The sequence below is a fragment of the Oncorhynchus kisutch genome, linkage group LG12, assembly GCF_002021735.2.
Source record: "Oncorhynchus kisutch isolate 150728-3 linkage group LG12, Okis_V2, whole genome shotgun sequence".
In the NCBI taxonomy this organism is placed as follows: Eukaryota; Metazoa; Chordata; class Actinopteri; order Salmoniformes; family Salmonidae; genus Oncorhynchus; species Oncorhynchus kisutch.
The window spans coordinates 14,282,145-14,302,125 of NC_034185.2; the positions used below are offsets into that span (position 1 = coordinate 14,282,145).

Below are 19,981 nucleotides of genomic sequence, written 5' to 3' on the forward strand. Positions count from 1 at the left end.
TTAAAGCTACCTTAATCTTTAAGTTACCGTTTCTGACCCACTCACACTGCCATGCCTGATGAAAATCCAAATTAGAGCAATTGATAGATTGAGGTGCAAGTGAATCAAACCAAATAATGTAGAACACTTTATTTGAACTTTGCTCACATTAGGACATTTACACACGAAGAACCTGTCCAGATTAAACATATGGGATGCTCCTCAGATGTCTTTGAGGTCGTTGCCCTGTTGAGAGAAAAACCTGTTAGTTCAGTTGTGTTTGACAGAGTCTGAAAATCATTCCATACCTTTCTCATTGTTGTCCTGGTTCACACACTGTCCACCACAGAGGCCAGAGGGACTACTGACGTCACAGATGAGCTCAATCGCTGAAGTTGGAGACTTTTATCTCCCTCACCAACTTCAAACATCAGCTATCTGAGCAGCTAACCAATCGCTGCAGCTGTACATAGTCTATTGGTAAATAGCCCACCCATTTTCACCTACCTCATCCCCATACTGTTTTTATACTGTTTTTATTTATTTACTTTTCTGCTCTTTTGCACACCAATATCTCTACCTGTACATGACCATCTGATCATGTATCACTCCAGTGTTAATCTGCAAAATTGTAATTATTCGCCTACCTCCTCATGCCTTTTGCACACATTGTATATAGACTGCCCCTTTTTTTTCTACTGTGTTATTGACTTGTTAATTGTTTACTCCATGTGTAACTCTGTGTTGTCTGTTCACACTGCTATGCTTTATCTTGGCCAGGTCGCAGTTGCAAATGAGAACTTGCTCTCAACTAGCCTACCTGGTTAAATAAAGGTGAAATTAAAAAAAAAATAATAATAATTCCCCCCCAAACAAAATGTGCCTAAACAGAAACTATTTTGTGAACTTTACCTTGCCACTAAGATAATTCACATCCTTGGCGAAGGAGAACATCTTGACCTCAAAGCGTTTGATGCGAGAGGGGAAGTGGACCCTGGAGTCAGCCACCACTGGGTGGAAGACCACACGGTACAGAGCCTCCGGTTTCTCATAGCTGCCAGTGGAGACAGGAACAGGAAGTTAAGCAGACAAATAAAAAAAGCTGTAACCAAAACCACCTTGTGTATGAAGTCTTATGGTGGTTTGGTCTGAATTCTTTAGAAATAGCCTGTTATGGCTGGCCCTACCTGAGGGGATATACTACAAAGCAGGGTCAAGGAGTTAACATACCTACATATTCTGATAACTTTTTAGAAAGATCTACTGAATACAACCATGTTCATTTAGATTGAAATAATGCACTCAAAAAAAGTGAACATCAGGGTTGGAATGCTAAGTCAGCATTAAATCTAAAGTAACCCACTACCCAAAACACTTATCTGGGTCAAAAATAGAACAAGTTACCCATTAATGAGATTCCATCTGGATTGGGAGTCAGTCCTTGTTGAGCGTGGCCCAGCAGTGGTCAAGCAATAGCACCACCTTGGGGTCAGTGGACCTGGTAAGCTCCACCTCAAAGTACAGAGGCTGTCTTAGGTATGTCACCACTGGGTAGTCCTCCTCCTGGTGGAACGAGTTATACGAGGCATCTGGAACACAGAGAAAACCGGGGGGGGGGGGGGAGTGTTTAGTGTCCATGAAACAGGTACTTGTACTTATCCAATAAGAAATGCTCATTTTCATATCCTGTTGTGCCCCAATAAAAACATGACCAATCTATACCAAATGCTACATCAACAAGAGGCTTCTGCTGAATTCACCAACCACCTCCTCCATAACTACTCCTCTGCAGATCGGAGCTGGTTGGACAAGTGGAAGCATTACAGGTTGGAGATATTTCCACCCAGGCAATCCAAAGGCAAGATTAAGCCTTGACCATACTGCTTAGATGTCTGCACTTTATCAAGACTATAAATGCAGTGAAGGAGACCTGCTAAATGTATGCCAATGATGGAATATTCAATCCTCAGATCAGGACTGACTAAAATGTAGAGGCCAGGTGTCAAATTGAAATTAGTGCACTCTTACCATGAGTGAGTCTCTTTCTGAATATAAGCTGACCGTTCCCAGTCTCATTGGTGAGGAAGGAAAGCGTGTCGGTGACATTGACCACGTAGCAGCAGGACAGTAGAGTATTCTCCCATCCCTCATTAGGTTAAGGGAAACATGCCTACACTGGTAGTATTGCCACAGGAAGATGTTTGGGGTGGGGGGGGGGTACTGCAGCACCCGTAATTCCAGAGTTTATGACTGGCAGAAGATGGAGGTTAGATTATTGAGCAACTGGCGATAAAAGCATACAAATATTAAATATAAATGTTATGATGTGTAACCACTAACTGATATTCTTCCGAGTCTTAAGTTTCTACGTTAGTCTTCCCCTCAAGTTCATCTGGCAATGAGATTTCATTCTCATACAGCGTGACATTGTTGATGAACTATAAGAGTAGCATTTTCTTTAGGGCCTGTAGAAGGGAAGTCCCCATCACCTCAGGGTCATTGTACCTTCCGGGTGGTGCCACACGAGTTGACAGTGAAGTGAAAGTAGGCAAAGCGGTCATCGCTGTAGGTGGGGCCACAGGCAGGGTCACTCAGGTTCAGCTGACTAGGGTTCAGACTGGGAGCATACTCCACCTTCACCTCCAGTGCAGCCATCGTCCTGTTAGAGAAACACTCTGGGGCAAAGGACAGGTAGTCATCAGGTATCAAACAAATGGTATGTTCCAATACTTGCTTAATTTGAGCTTGCCTCCCACAGGGCAACAGTCCAGAAGTAAAGTCTATGCCCATCTGGCACTACAATTAGGCTCAGATTAAAGAAAACAATTCATATCTGAACCCAGGTTTGGTAGTCATGTCATGGCCATTTTTCTGCAGTATTTGTTTTTAGAACCAACCAGTTAGAGTTTTGAAGCTGCAAGCCAGGGTGAAGTATTTGATGGTAATGTTGTAGGGATTCAGTCACATCCAGTCTGCGCCTGATAAATGAAGAGTGAACAGACTGGGAAACAGTTTGAGCATTCATTAGTCAATTTCATTTAGAATTTTAGCTTAACGTGTTCAGGGAGCGCGTCATACCTCAAACACTGTATTTGGTGAAGAGAAGGGCACTGTGTTAGTGATGTTTGAGTCACCCTCTTAAATGCTGTTGAGCAAGCTCCTTGGTCAGCAGCCGCTTGCCAACCACAACCACGAAGGGCTCCTAAGTTGCCATAGTTCAAAGTGATAACTGATCAGGATAACTTTTTCCAGTGACTGATGGTGGAACGAAAAGTACAAAAACAGGGAGGCACTACTTGAACTTGTCCATGATAAAACATAGATTTTTACAGTGCGCCCTAATAAACACGACCCTGGCAAGTTGGGAACAGGTTCCAAATACACAGCTGAACACTTTTTGCAGAGACTGCATGGGGAAAAAGAAACATGGTTTCATGTCAAATATGGCATTCACGGCAATTATTGTTAACAAGAGGAAACAATCAATATAAGTGGTGCATAGTCTAGAGAACCCAGTTCCATACCAACGTCCTGCGGTACGGCGTACACAACGTCCTGCGGTACGGCGTACACAACGTCCTGCGGTACGGCGTACAGGAGGAACTGGCCAAAATTCACCCAACTTATTGTGGAAAGCTTGTGGAAGGCTACCCGAAATGTTTGACTCAAGTTAAACAATTTGAAGGCAATGCTACCAAATACTAATTGACTGTATGTAAACTTCTGACCCACTGGGAATGTGATGAAAGAAATAAAAGCTGAAATAAATCACTCTACTATTATTCTGACATTTCACATTCTTAAAATAACGTGGTGATCCTAACTGACCTAAAACAGGGAATTTTTACTGGGATTAAAAGTCAGGAATTTTGAAAAACTGAGTTTAAATGTACTTGGCTAAGGTGTATGTAAACTTCCGACTGCAACTGTAAATTAAAAGCATTGGTCAACTGATAGCGTTGTAACTATTCAACATCAAGGGATAATGTCAAGTACATTGAGGAATAAGAAAACAAGTTATAATCTTTCTAAAAAGCAATGTTGCCACATTCCTCAACTACTACGCATCTTAAAATCAAGCACCATTTGCATGACGGCATGACAGTCGCTCAATTTGTTGACCCATACCTATTAGGCAATGCGGCTTTGTGTTTAGAGAGCGAAAAGTACCTCCTTAAAGACCACTGGGTCAGAAAAGGGAACTTCCATTGTGAAGGTCTTCAAGGTGTTGTCCAGGGATCTGTGCTCCTGAACATTAAAGCCTCTGTTATTGCACTCTGCAACAGTTAGCATGCCGATGGGAAAGGTGACATTCAGCAGCTCCACATCAATGTTGAAAGTCCCCAACTCAAACACAAACACTGGCTGCTCAGCGCCCAAGGGCGTGTTTGTTCATTGGCACAAAATAAATCATTTAAATGCTTAGCAGAAACCTGCATTTTGGGGATAATCCCACCATGTTTCAGTACATTGTCTACCTTTTAGTGCCTAATGAACAGGACCCAGCATCCCAACAGCACCTTGAAACTAAACCTTACTCAGTTGCGAACTTGTGGAGGCCTGGCCAGAGGTGTGGTGATAGGGAGGAGGACTTTGTATCTGGTGTCCTTGTTTGCATCCTCCTCAATCCACAGCAACTCAAGCATGGACTCAATGGTGTAAGTGACGAAGTAGTGGTCATCCTGAATATGGCTTGGTTAGATAGTCAAGTGATCATTTAGTAATATTGCTTGATAAGATATATTTTACACAAGACAGGTTTAAGTGTTTTCCCCTGAAAGAAGGCAAAGGGAGAAGTGTTACTGCAAAGCACTGACAAGTGTATCACTGACTGAAAAGTAGTATTTTCTGGCAGCCATTTCCTCAGCGTCCAGTCTCTTGGCATCAATCCCCATGTATACCGCCAACATGGTGAAGGCATCAGAGGAGATCAGTGGGTTTAGGTGCCTGGGTATGTACCAGGTGATCATTTCTGGAGTGAAGGCCACTGCCCCTGCATTGAAACAAGATGCCAAGGACATCTTCAGTAGACCATGGAACCTTGTAGCAAATAAAAAAATGTGCCCTTTGACAAATTCAGGTAGTTCTTTGTTTCAAAACTCCCAACTGAACACTACCTAGGTAGTCGTGCCAATAGTTCACTCAACCTGGTATTGTACAATCAGCAGTGGCATCTATTCGAGTCACCAGCCACTTCTGCTCAAAGGTTGAGATCAGCCTCATCGGAACCCCAGCAACCTGTTCAGGGGGCAACCACACCAGGGCTGTGCTCAGTAGGGCACTGTGTAGTAAAATGTTGCACAGAGCGAAAAACTAACACTTTGACAAGTTCAGGTAGGGCCACTTGGTTTCCAAACGTTTGCTCTAATGAACACAACCCAGCCATGGAAAACATAGGGGGATAAACAGTTAGCTCATGGAGGAAGTGGAAAAAGTCCGCTTACATCCTGTAGGTACGTCTCCTCTGCATTATCAGGGCTCCTCAACACTAGCTGTGTGGGAGTGTTGCCTATTGCATAGCCCTTTCTTTGGAGCTCACCCACCTTCATGACCTTCTTGCCAGGACTGAAGACCACTGCTGTCATGCATCCTGAAGCAAGATCCTGTTTTAGGAAATGGAAACATGAATTAATCAAGTTCTTACTAAAGGCAAACTGTCCGGTGCCAACTTATCATTTTGCAGTGGAATTAAAGAAACGTGGCTACCTCAGCACCTCTGAGGTTGCTGCTCCTTGCCTTAAGCTCAAGGACGGTTTGGAATACTGGAATACTCCTGACCTACACCTAGGGGAGAAAGGCCATTACTCCTCATAGAGTATATGGCAATATATTTTCCCTCCCATACAATAGGAAGCTAATTTCTTAATAGTCTTGTCAATTTGAGTCTGCTCTCCTAAAAACACAATGAAGAGCCAATGTTCCTCTGACTATATTCTGTAAGCATTTTGAGGTGGTGAGTGACAACAAGAACAGTTGAGAAAAAGCCAAGACCTCTGCTTTGTTGCAGAATAAACTAAAGTGGAGAATTGTAGAGCTAGACAGATCATTCCTACAGGCATTTAGGACAAGCCCAGTCAGCCGTCAACTACCTTAAGTGCCTATTGACGATAACATCTTCTAGCCAGGTGAGTTTTGTTTAGCGACTAGTGTTAACATTGCTCTAAAAAAAGGTTAACACTAGTCGCTGCAGTACGGTTTCAGAAACATAAGGAATATCTCATATCAAAAAACATGGTTTGATTACTACATACCATTGTAGGGTTAAGGCTCACACACCGCCTTGTTACAGAAAACAGACAAGACAGTCATCTGTGCTAATTAGCCATCTGCATTGACGCCACAAACATGTTACTGAAAAATACTGCCCGCTGCAACTGTTAAGTGTACAGCAAGTGTGTATTTTGCATGGGAAATTATTGATGCGATATGAAAGTAGTGGGATGTATGTCTCTAGAACCATACTGCAATAATAACCGAGTCACATGTAGATGGAGTATTTGGCTTCCATCGCATATTTGCCTTTAAAACAGAACATGTAAGGCCGTTGGCGTAACATTGGCCCCCAGTAGTCCATTGGGGCATGCTCTGCTCACTTACCTCCATGTAGGTGAGGTCACACAGAGTCTCTCGGGAGGCCCATAGGGTGTAGCTACAGGTTTTGCCTACTCTGTACACAGAGCAGTGTTGCCAACTCCTCAGTAAGGAAAGCAGAGAGGAATGACGTCGTGGGAGAGACAAAAAAAGTGAGTAAAAAACACCCTAAATATGTTTAGAACTACAAAGAACTTTCTTCTGTCGATTTGTGGGTTTTTTTGTCACAATTCCAACCCTCCTTTATCTAGGCTTGGGACCGGCAAAAGTGACCCAAAAGAGACACTCTGGTGGAGTTACTTTGTTTTTTTTCCTTTCTTTTTTTTCCTTAATTTGGTTTGGTTTTAAACCTTATGGTCCACTTAGGAGCCTACAACAAGTCACAATAAAACATGAAAATTTTTAACCATAACATTTGTAACATTTTTTGTATACAATCTAAATGGACCGAAAAGAGACCATAGAAAAAACTGTCAATGGCAATGTGAGAAAATTATGGTAACTAGTCTGGCCCTAATTCAGGTGAATTGCTCTCCCTCTACTTGCTCTCCCTCAAAAGCCTTGATGGCCAACTGTACCTCACCTAGCACTACCTTCAAAAGAGTCAGATACAATATGTTTTGAGGATCACTGTACATGGAGTATAAAACCTCAGCCATGTAGCAGTGTTCACTGGACTTGGTGACTGCGAAATGCAGCCTAAGCTCCTCCCACTGGTCCAAAATGCATGAAACCGCGGGTTCAATGGAGAGCCAATGTGTGGCACACACCTTGGATATCTGTACAGGTTTCTCCCCACAGTTGGTTTCATATATGGCCTTGTAGGTCTCCCTGCGCTTTGGAGACACTGAAAACCAGTTAAGTCTCTAGTACCAAGTACTCCACACTACAGGGGATGGTGTTATTGGAAGAATGACTTACAGCAAGCTGCAGAGTGGCACACACAGCGAATAAGAATCAGATATGAGGCCATACTCATCCTTCAGCTCTTTATGGACCCAATTGTTAATCCCTGTCATAAGAGGCATTGTCAGTCCCTATCCCCAGGAGACATCACTTCGAGAAAAGCCACAACAGCACGGGCTATGGATTTGGCATCTCCTCCAACTCAACAAGCCCCAGAAATGTTGATACAATTGTCTGCTTGGTGTCACTAAAGTACCTTATCACAACCCCCAGGAACTGAGAAACACTTACATTTGTGGACTCATCGAGGCTGAAACACTGGTCACCCACATCTGCGTCCAACTTTTTCAGAAAGTATGGCGCTAGAACATCATTAATCACGTTGGTTTTCTTTGTCCTGTGCATTTTGAAGTGGGTAGCAGCAGTGGAGTCTGAGAAAGCAGCTCTACATGCTTCTCCAATGTGATCACATGCCAGCATGGAACAGTGTTCAGTGATAGCTAATGCCATGGTGGCCTCAGCCTTTTTTGCAGTAATTTTTTTTTAACCATAAATGGCAGCTTGTTTTGGCTGGAACCATTTTAAGGCTTTGCCTTTTGAGTATGTTTGAGTTGTCATATTTTTTTACATCACTAAGTGTAGAAATCAACCTTACAATACAGGCAGTGTGCCCGTGTATCATCTTCAATAAACGTCGTCAACCAGCCTTTGAATTCGGGGTTTGATTCTCACTACTTTCTGTATTTTTGAGCATACAGTTTAGACTGAGACATGAGCTAGCAAGCTAGATGTTTAGCTTATGTCACAGAGAGGCACACAGTGGACAAGGTGAGTAAGTGACTGAGGCTGTGTGAGTCAAATGCAGTGATTTATTTTTGTGCAGCGATTTTATTTTAGACAAAGAACATTTTACATCCTGCCTTGAATGTAAGCCAGGGCGAGATCAGCCAGTGGCGGCTTCCTGCATGCAAGATTCATTTGCAGTCTGGACACGGAGGGGTGAACATCTCCTGCTCTGACTGCAGCTGGGAGGGACTGCTGCGCGAGGACTGGGCCGCCTGTGAGTGCTTTGGGACGGGGGCCCACGGCAGCGCCCGCTGCTCGTTGAGAAGAGTAAGAACCTTAAGTGCTTTCACGTCAGTCTCCAATAACACTGCTAGATTTGTCACTAGTCAATTTTTTTTGAAAATGTGTCGCTAGAGGGGTCTGAATACTCACTAAATATAGCAACAAAGTCGCTAAGTTGGCAAAACTGACAGAGTACTCGCTCAGAGGAGAACAGAAGCAAACATGACATTGCCCATCGGGTCCATTTTCACGCTCATTCCACACAGAGTAGCCAGGCTGGGCATCAGGTTTATGACTTTCAGGTCATCTGGAAGGGTTGGCGAGGGTGTAAGCATAGGTTTGCAAATACATGTACAATTACAATGCATGAATTATGAAAGAGATTCAAAAGAGTCAAACTGACGACAATAACGTCAACTTCAAACCTCCTGTAAAGGGGATCCACAATCAAACAAATAATGTTCCCCAGGCATTCAGGGTTGAGGTCATCTGGAAATGGGAGTCCAAATGTTGTCAAACATTTAGTGCCTGAATATACAGTAATCTTACTTGTAGAAGGTGTCTGTGCTTGTATGCTCTCAGCTACCATCAATAGGCAAAACCACCTGTAAGGCATTTGAAAAATGATTAAATCGAAAATGAAGACAAGTCCAATGTGTAGGTTGCATAGGGCTCTTCTAGGCCTGCTACTAACCCAGATCCAAGAAAATGACCCATTGTAGAACAGCCGCTTCGTTTGTCTCAGAACCATGCTATAGCTGTGACCTATATTTGACCAAAGGTATATCCTATAGTTCCTGTACCTTATACTTATATAGCAGCACAACAGGTGACACTCATAATTGATTATCTGCCCATCAATGGTGGGCCAGACAATCACTATGCGGGTTTAAAGGTGAAAACGGAAAATTCAACGATGCAGGTCAAATATTTACAGATTTGTTTTACTGAAATAAAAAACGAGGCATTAAAAATACATTTGCACACTTAATCATAAGGCTAAAATCGCCACCAAATCCGATGCACCTCCCCTCTCGGAGATTGAAGGAAACCATTGCTTGGCTTTGGACCACAAAATCCTCGCGCCGTTTTTATTGGTGCGTTCTTGTCGGAGTAGCGGACTGAGTGATTCAGCCTGCTACACTCCCTGTCCGATCATTATTGCGGGCGCGCTCCGAGCACCAACAACGTTTCGGTTTAGGGATAATTCCTTCTGAAGCATGGGACTACTATTTATTTGGAGATGAGAATAATCGGATAATCAGTACTCGGAAAGTTATTTTAATGGAAAGAAAGGGCACAGGAGCAGGTATGCTTTATGTATTATTATCATGTTGAACTTATCGGGGAGCCCATGTCGATTTGTTTGAACATGCTTGCCTAATATAGAATATAATATAATTGATTGCCTACATTGTTGTGTCTAATTGGTATTTGAGACTGTATATAGGCAAATGTAAAAGAGAAAAACAAGTATATCCTGAATAAAACAATTGTAGCCTATCAGGTTTAATTTTACATAAAAGTTACAGTCGCCATTCAAGACTAACCAAAATAGTCCTTTAGCGGCCCCGTGTCGGATGAAGGGGTCCATAATAACACTTGTCGAAATAGTTTGTTTTCCGCAAAAAAAAGAAGATATATTTTTCAAATAATTGCTCGATGTTAAGTCCCATTTCATCCTGTTGTCAAGTCCTATTTCTCTGGTGCTGAGGGCCTCGATTCCCTTGGTGATAATCTAGAACTTTAGCCTGCTTGAGGAAGTGATAGTACTGAATCACCGTTCGATGCCTATCAACACACCACACACGCACTCTATTCTTATATATTCTTATATTCTTCCCATTAATGCTAGCCATTGCATGTTGATATAAACATTGGTGGGCTCAGGGCAGAAGCTTTTCATGGTGTAATATATTATTGGTTTTAAAAGCAGTCAAATGTGGCCTAGGAATGCTATTCAAGCAACCTGGTCTCAGAGCATATCGTATTATTCAGTACATCAATCTGAACCACACCATTTAGTATGATATGTTATGTCACGTATGGTATGTATTCATTTGTGGCTGTCCATCACTCATTTCGTATATGTTTAAAATTACAATTAATATTATATGTTATGAATTAGCAAAACGTACAATAGGTTACCAATTTTCAAAAACGTATAATATCTTATGAATTCTAGCTAGATGGCTAACGTTAGCTAGGCAGGGGTAAGGGTTAAGTTTAGGAGTTAGGTTAAAGGGATTAAGGTTAGGGAAAGGGGTTAGCTAACATGTTAAAATGTAGTAAGTAGTTTATAAATTTCTAATGACCTAATTAGCAGCTAAAGTTGTCCGTGATGAGATTGAAACTAACCATACCATACCAAACGTAACATATCATACTATTTCAGTGTCCTGGATTTACATTTACTATGTCTAGTCTATGACACCAGGCTGATTCAAGAGGACAGATAAGTTTATACAGCAATTGACTCATTCTATATGAATTCCGTCACTTTCTGACTGTACCCTTTTTGATTTGAACAAATCCTTCCAAACATGTTTGCCCATGGTGCGAAGTGGTCATAAATTAACTTTTTGAACTTGAACACCAAAACAAGATGAGGTGCTTGAAGTTCTTGCATACCCCACACTACCATGAGACATCCATGTTTTCATTACTGAAAATTATAAACGGTTTAGTTTGATATCTTTTGAAAGCTTACCAACGGGGTTGTCAAACTATTTTATAATTGTTTTGTAATAAACATTTATGCAAAAAAAAGTGTAAACTCAGATTTTTCCAATTTTCACATACGCTATATATACAAAAGCATTTGGACACCCCTTCAAAATAGTGTATTCGGCTATTTCAGTCACACCCGTTGCTGACAGGTGTATAAAATCGAGCACACAGCCATGCAATCTCCATTTGCAAACATTAGCGGTAGAATGGTCTTACTGAAGAGCTCAGTGACTTTCAAAGTGGCACTATCTTAGGATGCCACCTGTCCAACAAATCAGTTCGTCAGATTTCTGCCCTGCTAGAGCTGCCACGGTCAACTGTAAGTGCTATTATTGTGAAGTGGAAACGTCTAGGAGCAACAACGGTTCAGCCGCGAAGTGGTAGGCCACACAAGCACGTAACACGTAAAAATGGTCTCGGTTGCAACACTCACTACCGAGTTCTAAACACAAGAACAGCTAGTCTGGAGCTTAATGAAACTGATTTCCATGGCCGGGCAGCCACACACAAGCCTAAGATCACCATTCACGATGCCAAGCGTCGGCTGGAGTGGTGTAAAGCTCACCTCCATTGGACTCTGGAGCAGTGGAAACCCCTTCTCTGAATCACGCTTCACCATCTGGCAGTCCAACGGACAAATCTGGGTTTTGGCAGATATCAGGAGAATGCTACCTACCCCAATACATATTGACAACTGTAAAGTTTGGTGGAGGAGGAATAATGGTCTGGGGCTGTTTTTCATGGTTTGGGCTAGGCCAGTGAACGGAAATATTAAATTTTTATTTGATTTGATTGTATGTATTAATATTCAATCTACCTGCTGTGAAACCGCTCAACATTTACATTACATTCAGTCATCTAGCAGACACTCCCATCCAGAGCAACCCACAGGAGCAACCAGGGTCAAGGGCCCCACCCAGGGGCACATCAAGGGCCCCACCCAGGGGCACATCAAACAGATCTCCCACCAAGTCAAATCGGGGAGCCGGAACAGCAACCTATTGGCCACCGGCCCAAGTTCCCAACAGCTAGGCCACCAATCATCCAAGATCCCCCAACAGTTCTTGAGAGCTTCCCCTCAACCCTCCGAGACCCTCTAGTGCCAACTGTAACGTTTGGTGGGGGAGGAATAATGGTATGGGGCTGTTTTTCATTGTTCGGGCCATGCCCCTTCCTATCATACAATGTCATTCTAGACGATTCTGTGCTTCCAACTTTGTGGCAACAGTTTGGGGAAGGCCCTTTCCTGTTTCAGCATGATAATGCCCCCGTGCAGAAGCAATGTCCACACATAAATGGTTTGTCAAGATCGTTGTGGAAGATATTGACTGGCCTACACAAAGCCCAGACCTCAACTCCATGGAACACCTTTGGGATTAATTTGAACCAGGCCTAATCACCCAAGATCAGTGCCCAATCTCACTAATGCTCTTGTGGCTGAATGGAAGCAAGTCCCCACAGCAATGTTCCAACATCTAGTGGAAAGCCTTCCCAGAAGAGTGGAGGCTGTTATAGCAGCAAAGGGGGAACCAACTCCATATTAATGCCCATGATTTTGGAGCGAGATGTTCGACGAGCAGGTGTCAACATACTTTTGGTCATGTAGTGTATCTTAGACCCTATTGTACATCATCTGAGGTGTTTGTGTTGGCTGAGACAGCATATTCTTGAATACACGGTGGGTGTCATTTCAATCAGAGAAACAGAATTCATAGAATGGAGTTATCCCTTCAGACCAATGCAATGTAGATGGTACACCATTGAAATTTAATTGAAATTTGAACTTCCAATTACTACCAGAAAGATATCCACCCGCTATCAAATGTCAACTTGAATGGAAATGTTTCAAAATTGACAGTTTCATTGAAGACCATGGATATTCCCACTCAAGTCAACATAATCTGATGTGTGGACCTACAACCATCTTTGTGGTACCATTTTAATGTAGAAATGTACATTTTATTGACACTGTAGTAAATTTATCAACCAAAACATGACACCTATTCAAGAACACGCTGTGTCTCAACCGATGGTGGGTACAAACACCTCTGATGAAGCTTTTTGATAATTGATGTTAAAGGTTAAAGACATTATTATAAAAATGTATTTTTTTAAATTCAAGAAATGATCTAATTGTTTGACAACCCTGTTTGTAGGCTTTCAAATGATATCAAACTCATCCGTTTATCCTTTTCAGTGATGAAGACATGGATGTCTAATGGTAGGGTGCAGTGTGAAATATGAGCACCTTTATCTCCTAAAGGTTATGGCATTCAGGCCCTAAAAGTCACTTTCTGACCACTTCTACTGTGGGAAAACATGTATGGAAGGTTTTGTTCAAATCAAAAGGGTTGCAGTCAGAAAGTCATTGATCACATGGAACAACCCTATTCCTTAAACTTAAAATGGGTGGTAGAATGACTATTGATAATTGGAATGTTTCTCCTCCTCATAGATGGACCCTTGAGCCTTAACCTCACCGCTAGCCACCGGAGGCTGATCATCCCAAACTACATTTCCCACCAGCACTTCCCCCTCCTTGCCCATGTGGCCTATGGCTCATCATCACCAACATGGGATATGGGCAAGTCCTCCACCGATGCGGAAATGAGGAAGACCAGGTATACCTCAACGTGGGAGGTGTCCGGCACGAGGTGGCAGAGGAGACGCTGCTCCGCTTCCCCCACACACGCCTGGGCCGCCTGCTGCACTGCCGGAGTGAGGACGCCATCCTGGAGCTATGCGACGACTACAGTGCCACCGAGCGCGAGTACTACTTTGACCGCAATCCCCACATCTTCATCAGCGTGATCAACTTCTACCGCACAGGCCGCATCCACATCATGGAGGAGGTATGCGTCTTCTCCTTCAGCCAGGAGATTGAGTACTGGGGCATCCAGGAGCTCCACTTAGGGGATTGCTGCAGCAACTGGTTCCAGGAGCGCAAGGAGTACATTGAGGACCGCGACTGGGACGTCCAAAGTGACGACGTGCAGCCGCCCAGCTTGGACTCGTCCTTCGAAGAGCTCTCAGCAATGGACAAGGATCTGGAGAAGTTCAAGGGGGCGTGGTGCGCCGAGGTGCGGAGCTACGTGTGGATTAGGCTAGAGGACCCCGGTCATTCGCTCTCATCCAAGATCATCGCTGTGGCCTCGCTGAGCGTTGTGCTCACCTCCATCGTGGCCATGTGCGTCCATAGCATGCCCGAGTTTCAGATCTTGGACGAGAACGAGAGACACATCGAGGACCCAGTACTGGCCATCCTGGAGGTGGTCTGCATCGTCTGCTTCTCGGCTGAGTTCATCATCCGATTGATCGTAGCCCCCTCCCCAAGGAAGTTCCTCAGCAACACCCTGAACATCATCGACGTGGCCTCCATCCTGCCCTTCTACATCACGCTGGCCTTTGAGACGGTAGATGATGAGAACAGCGAGGAGAACGAGAACCTGGAGAACGTGGGCAAGGTGGTGCAGGTCCTCCGGCTGATGCGCGTCTTCAGGATCCTAAAATTGGCCCGCCATTCGGTGGGTCTGCGTGCGCTTGGCGCTACTGTCCGCCATAGCTACCACGAGGTGGGCCTGCTGCTCCTCTTCTTATCTGTGGGCATCTCCATCTTCTCCGTGCTCATCTACTCGGCAGAGAAAGAGGAGGAGGACACTGAGCTGGGCACCATACCCATGGGCTGGTGGTGGGCCACCATCACCATGACCACCGTGGGCTATGGTGACACCTGCCCGGTTACGTTGCTGGGGAAGCTAGTGGCCACCCTGTGCATCCTCTGCGGCTTGCTGGTGGTTGCCTTGCCTATCACCATAATCTTTAACAAGTTTTCCAAGTACTACCAGAGGAACAAAGCCATTGAGGAGGGCCTGTGTCTGAGTCAAAAGGCGTCCGAGAGACATGACCTGGAGCTCCCTTACCATAACATCAGAGACCTCTACGCCCAGAGTCTGGGCGTGTACCCCTTCATGGGCGGCCTCGCCTTCAAGAACAGTGAGAGTAGCGGTGGGGATGATACGGATGCCTCCAGCCTACAGGACATAGAGGAGGTGTGTGACACAGACACTCTGGACAATGGGGCAGCGAAATGAAGCTTGAGGCTTTAGAAAGCTCAATACACCTCAAAGGAGCCCTTTATGGTTCTCAGGGTCAAGCTCTCCATCGTTAACTCTTAATATGTCTTCCTTTCATGGCTGACTCTAGACTTTCACAACACTGTGGCCATGGGATTTTTTCTATTCTGATAAATATATCCCTGAACTGAGAGGGCACAGATGACTGACTTGGATCCCCCTTATAAAGGTTTGAATGTAATTCATCTATTAGGCCAGATATTGCAACGTTGCATGCGTATGTTAAGGAATTTGCATTATATCGTACAGATTTATCCGCTCAAAAGTTCAGTAAAGGTTTGCATATGCAAAGAAAAACTAAATTGATTTGAGAAAAAAAGAAAAGAGTGATCAGATTCCGGGTTCGATTGATGTTTCAATCTCTGCATGAATAAAAACACATAAGACAAGTCATCAATCATGGGTAGTGGATCATTACTTTGAGACCACAGTTACTGTAGATAAAGAGACAGAAATGACCTCTCTCTAAAACCTCTCATGCTATAAGCACTGATGTACAGGTCATTTGATTAGAAAGTCATTGAGACATTGTCTTAGAGATATATGATGGCATGCTAGCTCCCTGGGTTAGGCCGTATGGACGTACTAATCAAATAAAATCAGACCTGCGAAAGCTGAATTATGTCTCTTTATTTTGACATCGATCGGAGCCTTTGCTTCATGCGTTTTAAATCATTTATGGACTAGGAATGTACACGAATTAGTTGCAAAATACGTATTCCCTTTAAATTAGTGGTTACACTTAGCGGTACAGTAAATCAAACAATTTCGAACAAATCAACTTTGGGATTACATCAGAATAAAAGTCATAACATGGGTCGTAAAATCCTGTAAAAAAACAACAATACCCGTTCAACTCCTAGGCAGTGTTCTTGACTCCTTATACGTTTCTCTGGCTTCTTCTCACTGATTTCCTGTCATGTGTCATCTTCTCTGGAAGGATGAGCTGCTGTCCCAGTAGAACAGAAATGTGCGAAATGAGCCCATACCACTGTAGGTTTTGGCACATTTACGTAGTAACCATTGTGGTGTTCTCCCAGCCATAAGAACAATGATATGGTGCAATGAGCAAGATAACTGGATTCCAGAAACAAAGGATTCTGTCAAGATGTTAAGAAGCTCCTCTCCCTCAGTAGACATAGCTTTGCTGAAAATAATAATTAGGCTACATGTATTTATGTAATTAGCATGTTTTAGCTAAAGTCAATTTCAGACTTTTTAAAGTATGTGAACACCTGCTTGTCGAACATCTCATTCCAAAATCGTGGGCAGTAATATGGAGTTGGTCCCCACTTTGCTGCTATAACAGCCTTCACTCTTCTGGGAAGGCTTTCCACTAGATGTTGGAACATTGCTGTGCGGGGACTTGCCTCCATTTAGCCACAAGAGCATTAGTGAGGTCGGGTACTGATGTTGGGCGATTAGGCCTCCTGGCTCGCAGTCGGTGTTCCAATTCATCCCAAAGGTGTTTGATTGTTATTATAATTGTTTTATTTAACCTTTATTTAACCAGGTAGGATAGTTGAGAACACGTTCTCATTTACAACTGCGACCTGGCCAAGATAAAGCAAAGCAGTGCGACAAAAACAATGACACAGAGTTACATGGTATAAACAAACGTACAGTCAATAACACAATAGAACAATCTGTATACAGTGTGTGCAAATGAAGTAAGGAGGTAAGGCAATAAATTGGCCAATAGTGGCGAAGTAATTACAATTTAGCAATTTACACTGGAGTGATATATGTGCAGATGAGGATGTGCAAGTAGAAATACTGGTGAGCAGAAAAACAAACAAATATGGGGATTAGGTAGGTAGGTAGTTGGTTGGATGGACTATTTACAGGTGGGCTGTGTACAGCTGCAGCGATCGGTAAGTTGCTCTGGCAGCTTACGCTTAAAGTTAGTGAGGGAGAGTCTCCAACTTCAGTGATTTTTGCAATTCGTTCAAGTCATTGGCAGCAGGGAACTGGAAGGAAAGGCGGCCAAAGCAGGTGTTGGCTTTGGGAATGTGAAATATAGAGCGCGTGGAGTGAGTGCTATAGGTGACCTGGAGCCAGTGGGTTTGGCAACGAATATGTAGCGAGGACCAGCCAACGAGAGCATACAGGTCACAAAACGGATGGCACTGTGACAGACTGCATCCAATTTGCTGAGTAGAGTGTTAGAAGCTCATTTGTAAATGACATCGCTGAAGTCAAGGATCGGTAGGATAGTCGGTTTTACAAGGGTAAGTTTGGCAGCATGAGTGAAGGAGGCTTTGTTGCGAAATAGGAAACCAATTCTAGATTTAACTTTGGATTGGAGATGCTTAATGTGAGTCTGGAAGGAGAGTTTATAGTCTAGCCAGACACCTAGGTTTTATAGTTGTCCACATATTCTAAGTCAGAACCGTCCAGAGTAGTGATGCTAGTCGGGCCGTCGGGTGCGGGCAGCGATCGGTTGAAGAGCATGCATTTTGTTTTACTAGCATTTAAGAGCAGTTGGAGGCCACGGAAGGAGTGTTGTATGGCATTGAAGCCCGTTTGGAGGTTTGTTAACACTGTGTCCAAAGAAGGGCCAGATGTATACAGAATGGTGTCGTCTGCATAGAGGTGGATCATAGAGTCACTCGCAGCAAGAGCGACATCATTGGAATATACAGAGAAAAGAGTCGGCCCAATAATTGAGCCCTGTGGCACCCCATAGAGACTGACAGAGGTCTGGACAACAGGCCCTCCAATTTGACACACTGAACTCTATCTGAGAAGTAGTGTGTGAACCAGGCGAGGCAGTCATTAGAGAAACCAAGGATGTTCAGTCTGACGATAAGAATACAGTGATTGACAAAGTTGAAGGCCTTGTCCAGGTCGATAAAGACTGCTGCACAGTACTGTCTTTTATCGATGGCGGTTATGATATCGTTTAGGACCTTGAGCGTGGCTGAGGTGCACCTGTGACCAGCTCGGAAACCAGATTGCATAGCAGAGAAGGTACCGTGGGATTCAAAAAGGTTGGTGATCTGTTTGTTCGCTTGGCTTTTGAAGACTTTAGAAAGGCAGGATGCATATAGTTCTGTAACAGTTTGGGTCTAGAGTGTCTCCCCCTTTGATGAGGGGGATGACCGCATCCGCTTTCCAATCTTTAGGAAACTCAGACGATACGAAAGAGAGGTTGAACAGACTAGTGATAGGGGTTGCAACAATGGCGGCAGATAATTTTAGGAAGAGAGGGTCCACATTGTCTAGCCCAGCTGATTTGTAGGGGGGGGGGGGCTTGGGCCAGTTGCTGTGGGGGGTTGGGTTCGATGGGGTTGAGGCCAGTGCTCTGTCCAAGCCAGTCAAGTTCTTCCAATCTCGATAAACCATTTCTGTATGGAGCTCGCTTTGTGCACCGGGGCATTGTCATGCTGAAACAGGAAAGGGCCTTCCACAAACTGTTGCCACAAAGTTGGAAGCACAGAATCGTCTAGAATGTCATTCTATGCTGAAGCGATAGAGGGGCCTAGCCCGAACAATGAAAAACAGCCCCAGATCATTATTTCTCCTCCACCAAACTTTACAGTTGGCACTATGCATTCGTGCAGGTATCATTCTCCTGGCATCCGCCAAACCCAGATGTGTCCGTCGGACTGCCAGTTAGTGAAGCGTGATTCATCAGAATGCGTTTCCACTGCTCCAGAGTCCAATGGCAGCGAGCTTTACACCACTCCAGCCGACGCTTGGCTTTGCGTATGGTGATCTTAGGCTTGTGTGTGGCTGCTCTGCCATGGAAACCCATTTCATGAAGCTCCCGACGAACTGTTCTTGTGCTGACGTTGCTACCAGAGGCAGTTTGGAATTTGGTAATGAGTGTTGCAACCGATTTTTACGTGCTACACGCTTCAGCACTCGATGGTCCTGTTCTGTGAGCTTGTGTTCCTACCACTTCGCGGCTGAGCCATTGTTGCTCATATATGTTTCCACTTCAATAACAGCACTTACAGTTGGCCAGGGCAGCTGTCGCAGGGCAGAAGTTTGACTGACTTGTTGGAAAGTTGGCATCCTATGACAGTGCCACGTTGAAAGTCACTGAGCTCTTCAGTAAGGCAATTCTACTGCTAATGCTTGTCTATGGAGATTGCATGGCTGTGTGCTCAATTTTATATACCTGTCAGCAACGGGTGTGGCTGAAATAGCTGAATGCATTAATTTTAAGGGGTGTCGACATAATTTTGAATATATAGTCTATGCTAACTTTGGGGATATTGACTTGCATTGGTTTTTGGACAAAAAAATTCGAAAGTTAGCAATCTTTTGGTGACAGCATCCAGGTAAACCAAACCAAAGCATTGATTGCTGTCTCTCCTTGTCCAAGGACTGCTAACAGGATAACCGATTTGCCCAAATTACATATTATCCTTTTTTTAACCTATATTAATTGCTTAATCACTTAATCTATTTATTTTCTGCTGATGTCAAATGCCAAACTACCAACATATGACTTAACAGTTAGTACAACCATTCATAGTACAACCTTCAGTTTCAATGAGTTTTTAATCACAGCGCGTTATCAAGTAAACTCTCCTTGATTCTGTGTTTTGGTTGACAGTGAG

At 43.8% G+C, this 19,981-nt stretch overlaps 1 protein-coding gene and 2 long non-coding RNA genes across 4 annotated transcripts; 1 reads left to right on the forward strand and 2 right to left on the reverse strand.

Annotated features, from left to right (window-relative positions):
• Window positions 1–115: 115 nt before the first annotated feature.
• LOC109901334 (uncharacterized) lies at window positions 116–1,560 on the reverse strand. The gene is made up of 3 exons (XR_004211867.1): window positions 1,384–1,560; window positions 892–1,033; window positions 116–225 (listed from the first exon to the last, which is right to left on the reverse strand). It is a non-coding gene; the product is annotated as an uncharacterized LOC109901334 (long non-coding RNA).
• Window positions 1,561–8,433: 6,873 nt separating this feature from the next.
• On the forward strand, window positions 8,434–16,026 carry LOC109900226 (potassium voltage-gated channel subfamily S member 3). 2 transcript variants are annotated; one of them, XM_031836944.1, is made up of 2 exons: window positions 8,434–8,589; window positions 13,730–16,026. In XM_031836944.1, exon 2 carries the CDS (start codon window positions 13,848–13,850, stop codon window positions 15,363–15,365), a length of 1,518 nt encoding a protein of 505 aa, XP_031692804.1. In that variant the 5' UTR covers window positions 8,434–8,589; window positions 13,730–13,847; the 3' UTR covers window positions 15,366–16,026. The 2 variants fall into 2 exon arrangements, with proteins under 2 accessions (XP_031692804.1, XP_020351507.1); XM_020495918.2 differs by lacking the exon at window positions 8,434–8,589 and adding an exon at window positions 9,624–9,853.
• On the reverse strand, window positions 8,456–9,318 carry LOC109900225 (uncharacterized). Its single transcript, XR_002256559.2, has 4 exons — window positions 9,239–9,318; window positions 9,094–9,149; window positions 8,695–8,851; window positions 8,456–8,573 (listed from the first exon to the last, which is right to left on the reverse strand). It is a non-coding gene; the product is annotated as an uncharacterized LOC109900225 (long non-coding RNA).
• Window positions 16,027–19,981: the final 3,955 nt, after the last annotated feature.